The 19348-nt window shown below is 50.4% G+C and overlaps 1 protein-coding gene across 1 annotated transcript; it reads right to left on the reverse strand.

Moving 5' to 3' along the window:
* Positions 1-3061: 3061 nt before the first annotated feature.
* LOC132578934 (copper-transporting ATPase 1-like) lies at positions 3062-8690 on the reverse strand. Its single transcript, XM_060249103.1, is given in 5 exon segments — positions 3062-3284; positions 4741-4885; positions 7085-7183; positions 7186-7771; positions 8682-8690. Coding segments are annotated over 5 exon segments (1062 nt in total).
* Between the last annotated feature and the right edge of the window lie 10658 nt (positions 8691-19348).

Raw genomic sequence — 19348 nt, forward strand, 5'->3', positions numbered from 1 at the left:
TCTTTCTATAACAAGGAAAAAGACAAAAAAAAGATGAGACTTGCTAACTAATATCCATTCCTTAGAGCAGAAACTCAAAACCACAGGTAGCACTAAGGTTTATCATCAACTCATAGCCAAAAGGAAAAAAATGGACATTCTTGTGGTAAGCAAAATACAAAGTAATCTTCTATCTCTCAAGCAGCAATATTGGTACAATACACCCAAAACTCTAAGAATCCTTTCTTGGAAGGTTAGACAAAAAGTTTCCTCTAATTTTAGGGACCTCATTAGGGACCTCATTAGGACCTAGAAAGGCATTTTCACATCTAATTCACAGAAGATATTAACCTCTTTCACTAAATTCTTCTCTGAGCTTTATAGCTCCCAAAATCCAGCCACTGACTCTATTCCTCTTTTCTCGAATCTATTCCTTCCCTTTGGAAATTAAGATTAGATCATTGTGACCTCATGGAAGCCCCCTTCACTTCCCAGGAAATTAGAAACACTATTACAAATCTCAAATCTAGCAAATCTCCTGGGGATGATGGACTTCCTGCTGAATTTTATTTAAAACATTATCCCCATCTTAACTGAACCTCTCACAGATACCTGTAATCGCATTCTCTCTCTCTACCCAGCACTTGGCTGGGGACCAACATTATTGTTATCCCTAAAAACACAAGGATTCTACTCTCCCTGGTTCTTACAAACTCATTTCGTTCATTAAGCAAGATGCAAAATTTTTCACAGTCATCACTGACAACAGTCTTAACTCTTTTATTACACAAAACATTCACACAGACCAAATGGACTTCATGCCGTCACGGGACTTATCTGACAATTTACGGAAATCTTTAAGCATCGTTTAATACACTAGACTTTCTTATTTTGAGCCTCGACGTGGAAAAAGCCTTTGATAGCTTGGAGGACTCTTACCTCCACTGTCTTTTGCCACACGTGAGTTTCGGTCCCCTTTTCTTGCACATGATAAAGTCCCTTGATTCTAACTCAGCATTTCCCATTTGCAGGGTCATGATGGGGGGAGATCTTCAATCGCTGCACGTTTGGCTGTGGCCCCAACAAGGTAGTCCGAGATCGTCTTCCTTTTCATTGTTCTCAGCCTGCAGATAAATGAAAACTTGAATACTGTGATCTCACTTCTCGAAACAAACCACCCCAATCCGGGTCCCAACACCAGCAAAGCAGCCAGGGTGAGAGTCCCGTGCGCCTTTACAGGCATATATCCACCAGGCTGCACAGAAATGAGATTTCGCTTCTATTTCAACAGTATGCTCAAAGCAGCAGAGGAACCAAATATCGGTGCATCCCTTCCCCTGTCACCTGGCTGATGAGTGGAGCCCGAGTCTCAATTAGGCTATGTAGGCACTGGCTTATGGGCCCGCACACCTTTAGGGGCCCCCGGCTAGTTTCTCCCCACCAGTTCCCCCCCCCCCCCCCCAGCATGCTTGAGCAGCCAGCAACTGAGCTGCTCTTTGCCTGACTTACCTGATGCGGTTGCTGCTGGCATTACCGTGAAGTTTGCCTCTCTCCACCTCTCCGCCGCAGTTTAGCAAAAGGGGCTTTTAGAAAAGGTGCCTGCAGCGGGGACCATGGGCGGTGGGGTGGGCACTCAGAGACTCTGAGATAATTTGCAAGGGGCCCCCAAGATTTCGACTGCCTAGGGGCCTTCACAGGGTTTAATCCGGCACTGCTGAGCAGCCAATGGGAGTCGGCTTGGGAACGAGCACAGCAGTGCTGCCAGGTCCCCCTATTCACTGCCAGGAGGTGAGGGGGTGTAGGGTTGCCAGATCCTGAGAACCCAGACTGCCTGCACCATCCATCCATTGGAGGCGAGACCAACCCCCAGCCAGGCTGCCCAAGACACCTCTGAATGGGGGATGCTTCCCTCAAAACTACGCCAAGAATGAGGGCCAGAATGCCAGCTCTCCAACATGCAGAGAGTTCAGGCAGCCTGAGGCTGATCTGTGAGCTGCCTGCTGCTTATGGTTGCTGGAAGGTTCATAACCTGACTGCCCCATCCATTTCTTTGTTTACAAAACATAGAATCATAGAGTTGGAAGAGACCACTAGGGTCTAGACAAGGCAAAAAAAAAAAAAGAGGGCTTGAGGCTGTTAAGATGGTCGTTGTTCCTGTCGGCAGGCCAGGCCGCCCAAAGTAGCTCACAGCCTTCCCAAGGCAGCAGAGTCTTCTCTCCATCCTACGCTGAGGAACGAGGCCTCGGACAACCAAACACGTCACCTTAAAACTCGACGAGGAGCCAGAGCCGGAGCCAGAGCCATCTGCCTACCGGCCTCCAGAAGTGATAACAGCAGGGTTCTTCCCCCCAGAGGAAGAGACCCCGCTCATCGCCAGAATCCTTTGGAGCTTCCGAGGGCAGAACAACGTCCCTCAAGCCCATCCATTTGGCTGGTGGTGTCCACCATCGACCATCTGCCACCCATAAATATACATTTCCGGAGATGCACATCAGAGCCAGGTGAGGTTCCACCCCAGGGTAATGCCGATCGTCACTTGGGGCTCAGGAAGGGATTTTCCTCGGGGCCAGATTGACCCAGTGATCCTGGAGGTGTTTTGCCTTCCTCTGGGCGTAGGGCAGGCGTCAATCGTGGTGTGCAGAGAGAGGAGGGAGAAGCTCAAGTCCTCTAAGCTCAATATCGCTGTGATGAAAATAGTTGTTCAGTCAGCACTGCACAAGATATGGACCTCTTTATCAGACAGCCATTTGAAGAGCAGCCAAGCGATAAGCTAAAGCCATCTTTGGCTTCCAGTGCATGAGGCTGCATTCTGCTTTTGCTCCAGGTGGTAATACTGGCAAAGGAGTGCAGATACAGTCGATGCTTTGAGTTAGATGTGTGCATGTGCATGTTAGTTAGATGTGTGCATGTGCACTCTATTCAAGTGGGCAATTCAGTCCCAAGAAAATAGCACTTAAAAAGTACAGCCAGGCCAGCCCAAGAGATCGGTCAATGAGGGAAGACCCAGCCCACTCCGTAGAGAAGGTCTTTTCAGATGACTGTATCATCCTCTTCCTGGGAGCCCCCGGTGAGAACCGAATGCTTATCTGGCTTGCTGAGGACGATGCTGCTGAGAGATCGCTTGTCTGAGAGGAGAGAGTTTATCGAAGCTCGGCTGTAGTTGACAATGCGACCCATAAGACTCAGTTTGGGTGACTGGTGCTGTGTCATCAATGCCAACGTGGACGCAGATTTCCGAAGGGCTCTTCAGCCTCGTCTGATTGGAGGCACACAGTTCATATTTCTCCAGTGTAGGTTTCTTGTAGCTAACAAAGGGGAGAAGACAGCAGCCCTTTATCAGGTTTGGGCAAAATGCACTGAACAAAACTAACAGTGAAGGAAAAGGCCCAATCCTAAGATATGGAGCATTCACATCCTGCTTCTCCACCAATGCTGACACCTAGGGCAGTTCACAGTGCGAGAATAAAGATTTTACCACAACAGAATTGCAGGTTTTTGAGTACATGAATTGAAAGGGCTTCCTCCTCATCCTTGGAGGACTGCTGGAGGTCCTCCCGGGACAATGCAAGGCAATGTTCTCTCTCCAGCCCTCAAGAGAGCTGCGGAGCAACCTCCCAAAGGGGTTTGGGGATCCTACCCTTCTCCAAAATGCTGTTCTAAGATGTGACCTGCCTTGACCAGGTTCTCTGGAGAGGCAGCGTAAGAGTCTTCTTAAAAACCCCACACTCCCTGGTCAAGGGTATCTGTTCTGCAGAAGCACAGGTTTATTTTATTTATTTAGTGGATTTATAGTCCACCCTCCCCCATATGGGCTCAGGGCAGATTACAGGCCTAGAAACAGTTAAAATACAACAATAAAATTAATACTCTACAATTAAACACCACCACATAACTCAATAAAAATGTAACACAGGCGGCACCGGTATATTTTGCAGATTAAGCCCAGTTATTGGCCCGAATAGAATAGTTCATATGGTAAGGTTCATACTCTGGCTCAGCCACTGATCCCACCCAAGGCTTCTAGCCCACTTCACTAGGCCCATGAGCTCAGCCTGTGCAATCGTCATTGTACTCTTTGCGGTCTCTACGACTCTCCTGATACGGTCATGGCAGCAATGAATGGGTTCTGCATGGTGGAACATCACGTAATCGTAAGGGAAGCATATAAAACCCAACAATAAAGAGAAGGAAACAAAAAACAGATCGCAGAATATTCACCATAACTCATAGTTTTAACACTATGGGATTACAAATTTCTGCTGGCTCCACTTAAGAGATGCTTGTGAGAGAGTGAGTGTGTGCGTGGTGTTGGGGATATGGTTCACACAAAGGATCTACCCAAATGTAGATGAGGAAGTCATACCTCGATTTTTTAAAAGGGTGGTGCTGGGGGATACTGCCTGCCTGGGTTCTTGGCCCCTCTAGAGAGCCAGTTTGGTGTAGTGGCTAAATAATAGACTCTTATCTGGGAGAACCAAGTTTGATCCTCCAGTCCTCCACTTGCAGCTGCTGGAATGGCCTTGGCTCAGCCAGAGCTCTCGTAGGAGTTGTCAGTGTACCTAATCTGAATTGATCTGCTGCCAGCATACCAAGCAGCTGAATCAGTGAACAGGTCTCCCATCTTAATGAACAACTTGGTAAAGGATTTAAGTGTGCACTGATGCCAGTGGGAATTAAGTACAAGTTAAAATTTAAGCCACCTATTTGCCATACTGAATCATGGCAAAAATGAGATGGAAACTTTACTTCCATATTCATTACTGTGCTTCTTCCACCAGTTTGACAATATGGGGAAAAGTTGTATCAGTCCCAACATGAGTTGCAGAAACCAGCAGGGACCCATTCTGATAAATGGAACTTGCAATGACTGTACTGCCAGGCTTTTTAGTCACCGGCATTGCTTCACCTGGAGAAAACAGAGGTCAGCAAAACGTGAGTCAAGAACCTGATTCCCTGGATCAGAGCAGTGGTCTGCCTAGTCTAGCCTCCTGCAGCACAAAGTAGCCTCCCGGTTCCTCTGGAGGGCCAGCAACAGGGCACAGAGGCAAAGCCTTCCCCGGGTGTTTCCTCCTAGCACTGGGATTCAGAAGCTCATTGCCTCTGAACATGGAGGTTCCCTTTAGACACCATGGCTCAGTTGCCACTGAGAGAGCTATCCTCCATGAATCTGTCTCGTCCTCTTTTAAAGCTGTCCGTGCCGGTGGCCATCACTACATCCTCTGGCAGTGAACTCCACAGCAAGAAAGGCTCCTTTCCCATGATAAACTCTAGAGAACTCCAGGATTCTTAATTCTCTAGAGCTCAAGGGTTCAAAAGGTGGCTTGGTTAAGGCCTGCAGCACCTTCCATAGATTCCATCCAGGGATCTTTGGGTCTAGTATTTTGGAAGAGAGAGAGAACCCATTTCTGCCCACTCTACCCTATTTAATAAGTTATCATTATATCAGGGATGGCCAACGGTAGCTCTCCAGATGTTTTTTGCCTATCAGCCCCAGCCATCAGCCATGCTGACCCCTTGTCATCCGCCCCTGAACCTCCCACCCCCTTAGGGGTCAAGGTAGACTTTATAACCTCTGACCCAACATTCTACAGGTGTGCATCTTACAGTACCCCAGTCCTACTGTTTAGATACTCCCCCGATACCTTATCAGTTGAGGGTCCCTTCCCCCATCTCCCTTATACGTCGCCATTGGAGCCTTCCTCGAAGACTACGATCGGTAATTATCACCCTGTTCGTCCAGTCGTGTGTTACCGCTGTATAATTCTCTCTATTTTTATTAGGCCTGTATGTGTGTGTGTTATATGCGTCCATTATCTTGTATGTGCGTGTTCTATAATTTTCTATAATAAAGATACAATTGCTTTATCTAATTAGTGCCCATAATAAATTTAGCAAGAATGTCTGGAAGTCAAATCCTTTATACATAGATTCTAGATCCTTTTGAGCCAGAGTTGCCCACCTGTCAATTCCCCAGCCTGGTTTGAGGGCATTTTGGCTTTCACAAGACAACTTACCTCTATGATCTGTAAAATAGCCCGAGGGCCAACAATCTCAGGATCATACTTAATGTGGGCTTTGTTGGTTGCAAGAGCCACTGAGATGTACAAAAAAACCCTTTTTTCCATAAGCGTGGACTCTCTTTTATGAATGCACGAGGCACATGTCATTCCTCTCACCTGTGAACAACACACATTTTACTGTTTGCTGAACAGAAGCCTTCAAGAATAACTTTATGAGCATTAATAGTGAGGCTGAGAAAACAGAGACGGCCATTATCCAAAACAAAGATTGCTTGTGTTGGCTTCATTGTTTTGACCATACAACTGTTTTATCGTACTGTTTTGATTTATACGCTGCTTCAAGCACTGTGGTAGAAGAGTGGCTTATATATAAGAAATACGGGAACATAAACAGAGAGCACTGTTGCTCTTCTGCTCAATATAAATCAGATTAAGGGAACAGGGAAAGGATACTTGCACAGTCTACCCTGCTAGAGCAGCTGGCACACCCGTCTTGTATGCTGTTCCTATGGACAAGTTGGAGCTTAGGGACAACCAGTGCAAATTTCTGCCTCTGTTACCTCCCCAGTACCTCTGGTGCCGGTAATTCCCGCAATCTCTCAAGTGAGGAAGCAAGGCTCAGCTGTATGAGATGGCTTCCTCGTGTCTGACACAGAGACGTGGTCACCATTTAGAGCCCCAAATTAAGGACTTAAAAATGCTGTGAGGGCCTGATCTGCAGCACCACAAGAAGAGGTGCTCCCTGCCCCACCCCCTTTCCACGTGCCAAAACAGCCGCAGGGCAGCAGAAATTATACGTATGAATTGCACTTCCAATCCCACACTGTAGCAAGGGGTTATGTGCTCTGGAAGCTGCAGATAAAACTTTCTGGCAAGGAAAGGAGACACTGAAGAAGATCCATACCAGGAAGTTCTACAAGAGGGCCTGGCATCAACAGAGCCAACTTGAAATGCTAGGACTGAGTCTCAAACTTGGCCAGATGGCTCATAAGAAGTCCCCTGGAATGGGATTCAACCAGATGCTTCTGATTCATTTGCAAAAATCAAGGTAATCAGTTGCCAGACTCATCTGCAGATGATATTACCTGTCAAGGATGCATCAAAGCCCATGTCCTCTGGTGAGGTGAGCGTGGGATCGTATTCTATAGTCCCATTATGATGCAGAGGTGGCACACATACCGATTCACACCTGGTTTTGGGAAAATTACGCCCTCAATTGACTTCACACAGGAATTGCAGGTCATTCCCTCTACATTTATCACCGTGACGGTCGTCAGGGGATGCATGGTGCTCCGAGGAGACTTCACTGGAGACTGGGGCACATTCAAGAGTTCAGAGTTTTCAGGTATATCAAGAAGGCTGACCTTGAAAGTCCCCAGCGACACAGATTCTATGGCTCTTCTTAGTGCACCGAGGGTGATTAGGCTGGGATTATACTTCACAACAGCAGACTTGTCGTCTAAAGAAACTGCTATGCTAGTTACTGAGGGGAGTGCTGATATGGTGCTCTGGATATTGAGGACGCATGAATGACAGTGCATGCCATCAACTTTGAATTTAGCAGTCTCTAAGCAGTGCACATGCTCTGGGTGTTCCTGCAGAACTCCTTCTGAGGATTTGGCAGGTGTGTTCTTTAGTCGCTGCACATCAATAGCACCCAGTCTGAGAGGCTTCAGCTGTTTTTTTATAGATGCCTTGAAACCTACAGCATCGATTTGGTTTCTGATTTCCTCTGATGTGATGAGATGAGGCTGAAACACCACCACAGCATCCTGAGTGCCCAAGGAAACTGCAAGATAAATGGAAAGAAATGTTACTGCTGCTGTTGTGTAACATCGAGCTTCATCTCTTTGCTTCGAAAAAGAGTACGTGCAGGTGGAGGTTTCCTTCCATGCGAAGGGCTCAATACAACCCTAAGAGCAGCACTGGGGAAATGATCCCTGTTCGCTTGGGGGTCAAGTGGATGAAGTAAGGTGTCACCTGCCAACTGCACTTGGCAAATCGCGGCACAACTGAGTCCACGCAGCACCAGGGTGTGGCTCGGCCACCACAAGAGGGAAGCCTGACAAGAAAGCCTGTCCCAGCCGGCAGGCAAGGCAGTTGCGTCCTGTAGTGTGGGAAGGACTTCCATCCACTGGAATGAGCCCCTCCCTACTGCTTAACGAGCTCTAGCCTGAACAACCACTAGCTTTTGTGTCTTGGTCTTGCTAAGAGATTGACAGAATGTTGAAGACATTTTTGATGCACAGAGGCAGAGAACACGCTTTCCATGCAGGAGGCCCCATGTTCATTCCCCAGGTCACACCTCCAAATCTCAATGGGGAGCAGGGCTGGAGGAGACCTGGAAGAGCTGCTGCCAGTGACTGATACAACTAAGTTTGTGGGGGGGGGGGCGGGGGGGGGGGAGAATGCATGCATTGTTTTTGTTCAGGTCTATTAGAGCTGCAAAAAATGCAGGTTTCCCAGGGGAGGGGGGAGGAAACATGGATCCCAATAGAGGTAAAGCATTCGGATCCAACATTTTTTGGAAATCCCAAATTTTCTTAATCCAGTAGACCTCAGAAGAAAAACACTGAGGGGGAAGGAACAGGGGCAATGCCACAAGAAACGGGAGAGATGTGCCTCAGCTGGGGCTCCTTTGGGCCTTCTGTTTCAATCTCCCCCTCAGGGGTGGAACCTCACCTGGCTCATCTCCGGAAGTTGATATTTATGGGTGGCAGAGGGTCGATGTTGGACACCACCAGCCTCCGGGACCCCCTCAGGGGGACCCCCTGCCTGGGCTTGAGGGAGGTGTTCTGCCCTCTAAAGCCCCGGTTGATTCGGGCGACGAGCGGGGTGTCTTCCACTGGGGGAAAGAATCCTGCTGCTACCAGTTCCGGAGGCTGGTAGAAAGGCAGCTCCGTCTCCGACTCTGGCTCCTCGTCCAATGCGAAGGTGACGTGTTTGGTTGTGCGAGGCCTCGTCCCTCGCCGTAAGATGGAGGGAAGCCTCTGCTGCCCAGATGTTCCCTGGGGCGGCTGTGGGCTCCTTTGGGCGACCTGCCCTGCCGACAGGCGACGCCTCAACCCGTTCTCTAGAATGTTCCGCAAAAAAAAGAAATGGATGCGGCATTCAGCTTATGAACCTTCCAACAACCATAAGCCACAGGCAGCTCCCAGATCAACCCCAAGCTGCCTGAACTCTCTGCGCGTTGGAGTGCTGGCATACTGGCTCTCAGCAGTCCCTACAAGGGCCTTGTCAGAGCCCACTCATATTGTGAAGCCCCTGTGGAGGTTGAGCTAAAATGGCTTTCTGCTTCTGGCCAGATCTGGACCCCAAACGCCCTGTTCAGGGCTTAGGTCATAGCCACTGGGGACACCATCTCCTTGGTGGGTGCTCATGTGGTTCACGGAAAGAGCTATCTAAAGAACCCTCTGGTGTTTCCCTGGGGGCAATCCATGCTCCCTCCCTCCTGTTCTCCAGGGTGACCTGCTTGCCCCTTCCACGTGCCTAGCATGGTGGGCACTTGAGAGGTTATTTCTACGCATAGAGAGTGTGATGTTGCTACCCACCTGGAGATCTTGCTGCTACTCTCCAATTGCTCAAAGCATGTCAAGCTAAGCCCGTCTGTTCTTCCAGCCCACAGCTGAAAATCCCTCCTTTCTTAGGAATCCTTCCTCTCGCAGAATCTATCACGGGCCCCTTAGGCTAAACCCTCGTGCTATGGCAGGTGCTCTCCAGGGGTTTACTCCCCAGGGCTTCCTTCCAAGGCCAGCAGCTGCTTGGGGCTGTGTGGGTTTCTCTCAGAGAATCAGTGTCCCAACAACACCCATTCCTCCTCAAAGGCAAGGGAATCTTACCCTCCATGTATAAAGATGAGGCAAAGCCATCTTTGGCGTATAACATCCTTGAGCCTAATCTTCTTTCTCTTGCTCCTTCACCCCCAACCCCTCTTCATGTGTGGTCTCTAACCATTGTCATCATTTACATTTTAAAGAATTACATAAGATACACTGGGCAAACGTGGACCTGCCTAAAAGTCCCACTGGAATCCATCCAGTGAGCCTTTGCAGTCCCTCAACTAAGTGCCCTTGACTTCACTGTTGTGACTTGTTTTGCTTCTGTCGCTCAAGCTGCATTCTTAATGTTTTTTCTCTTCTCTCGGCCATAGTCTCTCCTTAAAATTGTTTCGCCTTCTTTCACCTGCCACCGGCAGCCACTCAAGATGGCCTCTGCTGACTAGACTGGGAAACAGAGAACGGGGAGATGTCGTTTTAAGAATTTCCTACCTGCCATCACACCACTCCACACAGAGTCCTTTAAAACGCTTCTGGATAACCAGTTGCTCGCAAAGGACTGGCCAAGATAAGCACTGTGAGGCAGGATTGCCAACAGAACCATTATGAGGTCAGATGTTTCCTTCCATCCCCATGGTAACCCTGCAGCCGGTGAGGAAGAGACAAGAAGACCCCTTGGAGCAGCACCTTGGGGGATGGGGAAAGCGGATGTCATCATGACCAGGGGCTGCAAGTGGCCTCTGGGGGTTTCGGTTTCCTGCATCCTGTGGAAATTAGGGAGAGACCATGGAGAATACAGGGACATGCAGAATGTAGGGATTCATGTTTCCTTCCCCCTCTCAAGGTCCCTTCCCCTTCACCCTTTCTGTCCATCTTCCAGACTGGTGATAAGATTCAGAAGCCTGCTTTAGTGGCTGAGATGGAGGGTCTATAGGAAGAATGCTTCTCTGTCAGTCTTGCTGGACCCCTCAGCAGCTTATGGTGGGATAGGTGCACTTCTCTTGGAGGCCGTCCAGGTGGACTTGTGGGTGATATCCCTCCCTATTGCCCCCAAGGACTTGGAGGGACCTCAGCAGGGTGCGATGCCAGAGTCCATCCTCCAAGCAGCCATTCCAGGAGAACTCTAGTCTTTGCCTGGAGGTTGGGAACCCTGGTTCCCACGCAGGAGCTTCTCCTCCCGTCCTTCGGTTGCCTGACCGCTTGCCAAGAGTAACAGCCTGCTGTAGCCTGCTGTAGATGATGCTTCTTGAAAAGTTCAGTGGCTCAGAGGCAGAGCCGGATGAAGGGCTTTTGGGTGCCCTAGGCGGCCCATGGCTTTGCTCCCCTCCCTCGCTGTAATGTGGGCACGCTCCATTCCACTGCCACGACCTGGGCACCTGTGGAGCTGGGCAGTCAAAGAGCCACCCTTGCTGGCACTAGCCAGGCAGCAGGAAGGAGGTGGCTGCCAGTTCTTCCTCCCTCGGTCTGGGCCAGGGTGGGCCAGGGCTCCCTTCTCTGCAGTTTTGTTGCTTCCACCTCCCCTCCTGGTCTGCCATTCCACAGGAGTCTGGAGCATCTCTCCTGCAAGCTGCTGCCGTTGAGGGGGGTCTTCCTGGGACACAGGGGCTACTCAGCATTTCCCCCTTCCAAACATGGCCTTGTAGGTGTTGGAAGCTAGAAGAGAGCAGAGGCGAGGAGCAGGCCTTGCAGCTTGCCTGGAGCTCAAGTTTCTGGATGGCTCCTGGCTTGGCCCCAACATGCTGTCCCTTGATCAGCCACACCAGGCAACTGAGGGGGAAATTGGCTGGAGCCCTTCAGGTTTTTGGAAATATGTATCTGTTCTGTATGTTCTAAAGTTGCAATGTTCTAAAGTTCCAGTCATTATGGGGTTAACACTGTGCCTGATTCCCTATTGTCTGCATGACCTGAGAAGAAGATACTGACTGCTGTCAATCAAGATCTAGAAGTGGGAAAACCTGTTTTGTTTTTTTGGTCAGTTAGGCAGGTGACTTCCTTTGTTCAGGCAGAGAGGTCAAGAAGAAGGAGGAGGTGTTCTCCATTAAGCATGTGGCCTTCTGGTGTGAGGATGTAGTTCTTTAGTGTTTGTTATTTTCACCTCCCAGTGCCCTTTCCCTGTAGTAATAAATATATTTTTTGCTTTCATATTAAATGCCTCTCAATGATTATTTGATCCAGCGATCCATCAAACTGTTTGACATAAAGAAATAGGATTTCAAACAGAATTCCTTACACAGGTGAGGTTTTGCAGTGTTGTCTAAATGTGCTGGGTGCTCTCTCTGTACAGAGAGAGAAAGTGACTTCCTGGAATGCGAAGGTATGGAGCAAATCATCTCTCCTCGGGCTAGAAGCAACCTCCATCGGTTGGACATAACGTTTAGGGACTCCTTTGCTCCCTCCTCTATTTTTAAAAAATAACCACCACCTCTGTATACCATACTGTACTGTACTGTACTGTAGTAGAACAAATCAAAGCCTCTGATCATCATAGGGGACCGGAATGCCCAAGTTGGAAGTCAAAAGGTAACCGGGACAACAGACAAGTTTGACCGTGGAGAACAGAATGTAGCCGAGCAAAAGCTAAAAGAGTTTTGTCACGAGAACCAGCTGGTCATAGCAAACACCCTCTTCCAACAACCTAAAAGGGGACTCTACACATGGACATCTCCTGCAGGGCAACACAGGAATCAGATTGATTATACACGCTGCAGTCAAAGATGGAGAAGCTCCTTGCGGTCAGCAAAAAAGAACCTCTTGTGGAGGATGAAAGAGGAGAGCGCAAAAGTAGGATTGACACTCAACGTCAAAGAACTTCTGGCCCCATCACTCCTTGGCAAATAGAAGGGGAAGACATGGAAGTAGTAACAGACTTTACATTCCCGCGATCCAAGAGCACTGCAGATGGTGACTGCAACCATGAAATTAAAAGACGTTTGCTCCTTGGGAGGATAGCTATGGTAAACCTGGGCAGTATAATGAAAAGTAGAGACATCAGCCTGCCAACAAAAGTCTGTATAGTCAAAGCAATGGTATTCCCAGTAGTAATGTATGGCTGTGAGAGCTGGACCATAAGGAATAGATGCTTTCAAGCTGTGGTGCTGGAGAAGGATCTTGAGATCAAATCCCTCAGTCCTAAGGGAAATCAACCCTGACTGTTCCCTGGAAGGTCAGATGCTGAAGCTGAAGCTCAAATATTTTGGCCACCAAATGAGAAGGGAGCACTCACTGGAGAAGCCCCTGTTGCTGGGGAAGACAGAAGGCAAAGGAAGAAGGAGACGGCAGAAGAGGAGATGGCTGTACAGCGTTACTGATGTAGCTAACATGAATTTGAGCAGACTTTGGAAGATGGTGGAAGACAGGAGGGCCTGGTGTGACTTGGTCCATGGGGTCGCAAGGAGTCAGATTTGACTGTGCGACTGAACAACAACAACAACAACAACCCTTTTAAAGGGCCAGCTTAGTGGTCACAGGATTGTGGACGCCCCTTTGAAACCGGAACACACTTGAATAACATCTCCTGAAAGGTGAGGGAAACGATAGGGTCAGAGTGGGAGGTTTAACGAAATTATAATAAGCAAACCTGAATTTGGGGCAAAAAGAGAAGAAAGCCTCTAGCCACTCTGCCCCACAGTCCTGGCGGGAGAAGTCCCACAAGCCCTGAGCTCCAAAGGCTCACGCCAGAAGATGAACAGTGCTCTGTCCACGACCTGCCTCCTTCTCCACAGGCACTTCAGAAATTCTCTGCACCAGGTGGAGGGGAGGGGGGGGAGACACACCTCAGCTACTTCTCTGGCTCCCTTTTGGTGTTCACATCCACATCCCCCCTGTTGTCAGGGAACCAATAATATAATCTGTATAAATAAAATATTCTAATAAGGATCTATAAGCCACTAGAGAGGACGATAATACAAAAATCAAAGAACATATTGAAAAAGAAAGAGTGCAACACTAACTCTTCAAGGCTCTCCCCCCTCCCCACAAGCACAACCTCCAGCCACACCTCTCTCACCCCACGTCCTTTTCCAGAAAAGAAAGAGGATGCTGGGTACTTGTCATGCCCTTGGATTGGGTACAGGCTGTGATGCTACATGACTCTTCACCCAGGTCTCTGTGGAGGAAGTTTCCCCTTTGTTTGTGGAAGGCCAGGTTTTACACTCCGTGCATGCTCTGGAGTTAGTCTGCTCTAAAGAGAGGCAGTGTCCTTCCTCCCTTTTCCTGTTCCAAGCACCAGAGAGGCAATTTGCCTATCTCCCTACACGAGTACACTCGTTGTAGTTGGCTAATTCCCTAGACTAATACTCACTGACGATCTTCTGCTGTCAGGCCCACAACACCAGAGAGACGTCTTCCAAAGTCCCATCCTCATTCACCTGGTTGTACTGTTACCTTCTCCTAGATCTCCTGGAGAAGACTCCTTAGCCTAGGGAATTGACGCTAGTCAGGCTGAAGAAACTGTGTGCACAAGAAGCGGACTTGGTCCAGACTGTGAGGAACAGAATATCTTAAAACACTTCTGGCGGGACAGAAAGAAGTACTTTTCTCCCTTTCTCACAATACAAGAACTCGTGGGCGTTCAATGAAATTGCTGAGCAGTAGGGTTCGAACGGATAAAAGGAAGTACTTCTTCAGCCAAAGGGTGATTAACATGTGGAATTCACTGCCACAGGATGTGGTGGCGGTACAAGCGTAGCTGGCTTCAAGAGGGGTTTGGATAAAAATATGGAGCAGAGGTCCATCAGTGGCTATTAGCCACAGCATATTATTGGAACCATCTGGGGCACTGATGCTCTGTATTCTTGGTGCTTGTGGGGGAGGGGCAAAGTGGGAGGACTTCTAGTCCCACTTGTGAACCTCCTTTTTTTGACCACTGTGTGACACAGAGCGTTGGACTGGATGGGCCATTGGCCTGATCCAACATGGCTTCTCGTACGTTCTTATGTTCTTAATTCCCTTCCTAATAATTCCAAGCATGACGTTGGCCTTTTTTATTGCTATCGCACACTGTCTCGACGTTTTCAGTGAGTTACCTACCATGACCCCAAGATCTCTCTCTTGGTCAGTCTGCCAGTTCACACCCCATCAACTTGTATTTATAGTTAGGATTTTTGGCTCCAATGTGCTTTACTTTGCACTTGGCCACATTGAACCTCATCTGCCACGTTGACGCCCACTCACCCAGCCTCAACAGATCCCTTTGGAGTTCCTCACAATCCTCTCTGGTTTTCACCACCCTGAACAATTTAGTGTCACCCGCAAACTTAGCCATATCACTGCTTACTCCCAACTAGCCATTTCACTGCTTACTCCCAACTCCAAATAATTAATGAACAAGCTAAAAAGCATGGGACCCAGTACTGAGCCCTGCGGCACCCCACTGCTTACCATCCTCCACTGAGAAAATTGCCCATATCAAAAGCTTTCTGGAAGTCAAGGTAAACAACATTTATTGGGTCCCCTTTGTCCTCATGTTTGTTCACCCCCTCAAAGAACTCTAACAGGTTAGTGAGACAAAATCTTTCCTTAGAGAACCCATGCTGAGTCTTCCTCAATAACTTTTGTTCATCAATGTGCCTACTCATTTTCTCTTTGATAATTCGGCCCCGCCGCGGCCGCGCCGCAAAGCGGCTGCGCGCCGCGGGGCCGTTTTTTGCAGCCTCGGGAGGAGGAAGAGCAGTTTTCCCGGGCATCCGGGGAGTTTACAGGGGCAGGGGCAGAGGCTTTAAGTAGCCTCGGCCCGAGACTCCTCCACACAGTTCCGTGGAGTCGTTGGCTCAGATCTACAGCGTGAGGCTGTTGATCCCTTGGGAGCTGCGTGGGAGGGTGGTTAGGCCGGTAGGCAGCCTGACTGGCGGCGAGCGTAGGGCATCGGAGCTTGGAGGCGTCGGAGGCCGGCCGGAGGACGGGACAGTCGGGCGCGGCTCCAGCGGCTGCCGGTGGCCTGTTTTGATCGGCGAAAGACGTTGGCGGCAGCGGAGGACGTTGGACGGTCGGGCCCAGTGCAAGCTACGCGGCGGCGGTCCTGCTTCAGCTGCGGAGGCCAGCTGCCCACAGTTTGGTTTGTAGAGTGGCCGGGGGGATCGGGCCTGCTTCGCCCCCCCCTCCCCAATTTCTCCTTTGGGCGGCTAATTTCCGGGTGGTAAGGTCTGGGGAGACGTTTTGCTGCGGAGGCAGCTTACCCTGTGGGGGGGGGGGGTTTGGGCAGACGGAGGTGGACTGTTCTATAGGTATAGGGCTGGGGTTTGGTTAAAGGGGCAGCAGCATGGGTTATTAGGCACTTATTCAGGTGGGCCTATACACCCCCCCCCATCCTCCTAGCCTCCCTTTGGGGAACAGCCTTTCTCTACCTGCCACCATTCCCACCCACCCCCCTCTCCTTAGATAGGCATTGCACAGTCACTGCTTTGTGTGGCCTGCGCTGGTTATGGCTTCTAAAAAAGGACAGGGCCCTTCCAAGGGCAAGCAGCCGGCTAAGGCCGCTGCTAAGCGTAAAAACACCGACCCTCCTGCTGAGGAGCTAGATAGTACGGTGATACGCCAGGCTATTTTGGACCGGGTTAGAGTGATGGAGGAGGACAGGGGGCGTCGGGGTCACAAGCGGTGTGGCCAGGGCGCCATAGCGCTAGCGGAAGGTCAGGGACTCTCACATTTGAGAGGGAGTTGCTGTCTAGGCTCTCTTTTCTTCAGGATAACATGGTCGCCAGGTCGAGGTCCGAGTGTTCCCAAGATGGTGATCCTGGCAGAGAACCGGTGTCGGGCGGCGACGGCGGTGACCAAGATGAGGCGGATGACCAACAGCAGAATGATCAACCTGTGGCCGTGACGGTAACACCGGCAGTGGACGAAAGGAGGGCGGAGTTGCCTTCCCAACAAGCACATTGGCCTTGGGGGGTTTGGGGCCCCACTATGCCACAACAGTCGGGGGGATATGGGCATGTCGCCGTTCCCTCTGAGTGTAGGCAGGGGCCGTTCTCGGCAGTGCCGGGGCCATCATGGGCCACGGGTGGTGCCGTTATGGGGCGAGTGCAGTGCCCTCAGGCGGCTTGTGGGCAGGCACCCTCGGTCACGGGGGGGTGCCGGCCGCTCTAGGGCCTGCGGCGGCTACAGGAATTCTGCCTTGGGGTGGCCAAATGCCAGGATTGCATCCATTTGGATGGCCTGCAGTGCCTTGTAATCCTTGGGGATATCCTCAGAACCCTTACGGGTCCATCCCTTTGCTATCTATCCCGTTCGGTGACTTGGCGCTGCCATTGGGTGACCATCTCACCTCCGCTACGAGGGATAGGATTTTGAGAGGAGAGTACGTGGACATTTTCAGTCTCTTGTATCGAGAACTTTAGAAGAAGAGCAAAGAGGAGCTAGATGAGAAGGAGAAAGAGAAACTTAGAAGGCGGAAGGTGGATAGAACCTGGGCCAATTGGCTCCCAGGTTTTCTTATCTATGCGGGGGTTATCGCTAGGGCGCAGCCTAGCAGGGCCGCCCCCTTGTTTTAGTACTGCGACATCATCTACCAGGCCTACACCGATTTTGCGGGGTCGGCCTGGTTACAATATGATGAGACCTTCCGTATGAGGGCGGCCATTAACCCTTTGTTGCCATGGGACCAAATTAACCAGCAATTGTGGTTACAACTGTTGGCTCCGGCTAAACCCAACCTTGGGGATCGGGCAGATAGTGGGCATTTGGTCCATAAGCAGACAGGTAACCCAACAGCCCGCTTTACGGTGGGTCAGCCGGTTCAACCCCGGCTGTTGTGTTGGGAGTACATCTCGCAGGGCGTCTGTTCAAAGAAGGCTTGTAAGTTCAAGCACGAGTGCCCGCTATGCGGAGGTTCCCACGCCTTTTCGGCATGCAGCAAGGCAAAGCCAAAGGGTGGGCCCAAGCGCCCCGGGGGCAGTGGAGGTTCACAATCACTGGGAAAAGGGTCCCAGCCCCATTCGTCTGAGGGTTCTTGAGCAATTTCTTGAGAATTACCCAAGGGCCGCGGACAGGATTTATTTGATGGAAGGTTTCACGTTTGGTTTTCACATCCCGTATGTGGGACCTAGGGTCCCCTTCATGGCTGCCAATTTGCGTTCCATTGTCGGTTTGGAACATGTGGTGAGGGATAAAATCGTAAAGGAATGTGCCGAAGGGCGAGTCATTGGTCCTTTTACAGCTCCCCCCGTTCCTAATTTGAGGGTCTCCCCGTTAGGGGTGGTTCCTAAAAAGGCCACGGGTGAGTTCCGGCTGATCCATCACTTGTCTTATCCATCTGGCGGGTCAGTCAACGATGGCATTCCCGATCACCTGTGCTCCGTCCGTTACACGTCATTCAATCAGGCGGTTAAAGTCATTCGGGGCTGTGGTTTAGGGGCGGAAATGGCGAAATGCAACATTGTCGGCATTTCGGCTATTGCCGGTCCACCCGGACGACTTCGAGTTGTTAGGTTTTCAGTTTGAAGGTTATTTTTATCTGGATAGGGCATTGCCGATGGGATGCTCGGTGTCCTGCGCCGCCTTTGAGCGTTTCAGCTCCTTTTTGGAGTGGCTGGTCAGGCACAGGTTGGGCTGTCGTGAGGTGGTGCACTATTTAGATGACTCCCTGTTCGCTGGCACGCCCGGTTCCGGTTGTTGCGCGCGGCTCCTTGACCTTTTTACAAGGTTGGCTGCCGAGCTGGGGGTACCTCTCGCTCCCGAAAAGACAAAGGGCCCGGCTACCCGCATTACATTTTTGGGTATCGAGTTGGACACCGTGCAGCAGACCTCACGGTTGCCAGACGACAAGGTCCGCCTGATCAAGGCCAGGCTGGCCGCTTTGAAGGGTAAGCGGAAGGTGTCACTCCTTGAGCTGCAGCAGCTCGTCGGGTACCTAAATTTTGCTTGTCGAGTTGTCGCCCTGGGCAGGGCATTTATTCGGCGCCTCTGCGATGCTATGAACCTGCGTTTGCCCCATCACAGGGCTAGGATAACGGAGAGCATTCGTAGTGACTTAGAAGTTTGGGAGGCGTTTTTAACTGCATTCAATGGGGTGTCCTTTTGGAGGGAGGATTTGGGAGTCGAAGCGGACCTTCAAATCTCCTCCGATGCCGCCGGCTCTATCGGTTTCGGAGTCTTGTTCAGAAGGCAGTGGTGCGCGGAGTTGTGGCCCGAGGACTGGCTCTGCAGTGGTATTTGCAGAAACCTGACCTTGCTCGAAGTTTTTCCTATTGCGGTGGCAATTTTTATATGGGGTGAGCAAATGGCTAACCGGGTCGTACACTTTTGGTGCGACAACCTGTCGGTCGTTCATGTGGTTACTTCATTGTCTTCAAAGTCCAAGCCGGTTATGTCACTTGTCCGAGTTTTTGTTCTGCATTGCCTACAGTTAAATATCATGTTCGTGGCCAAGCATGTGCCGGGTGTGAATAACGGGGTGGCAGATGCCCTGTCTCGCCGACAGATGGAGTGATTTTGCCTTCTGGCCTCGGAGGCCGATTCCCACACGTCACGGATGCCACCCCATCTTTGGCAGCTTGGCAGCTTATGATGGCGCGGCTTCGCAGTTTAAGGTATTCCGTCAATCCTCGGGGTTGGGTGAGGTACGGCCCATCCCGGTTG

Source organism: Heteronotia binoei, chromosome 11 (genome assembly GCF_032191835.1).
Source record: "Heteronotia binoei isolate CCM8104 ecotype False Entrance Well chromosome 11, APGP_CSIRO_Hbin_v1, whole genome shotgun sequence".
In the NCBI taxonomy this organism is placed as follows: domain Eukaryota; kingdom Metazoa; phylum Chordata; class Lepidosauria; order Squamata; family Gekkonidae; genus Heteronotia; species Heteronotia binoei.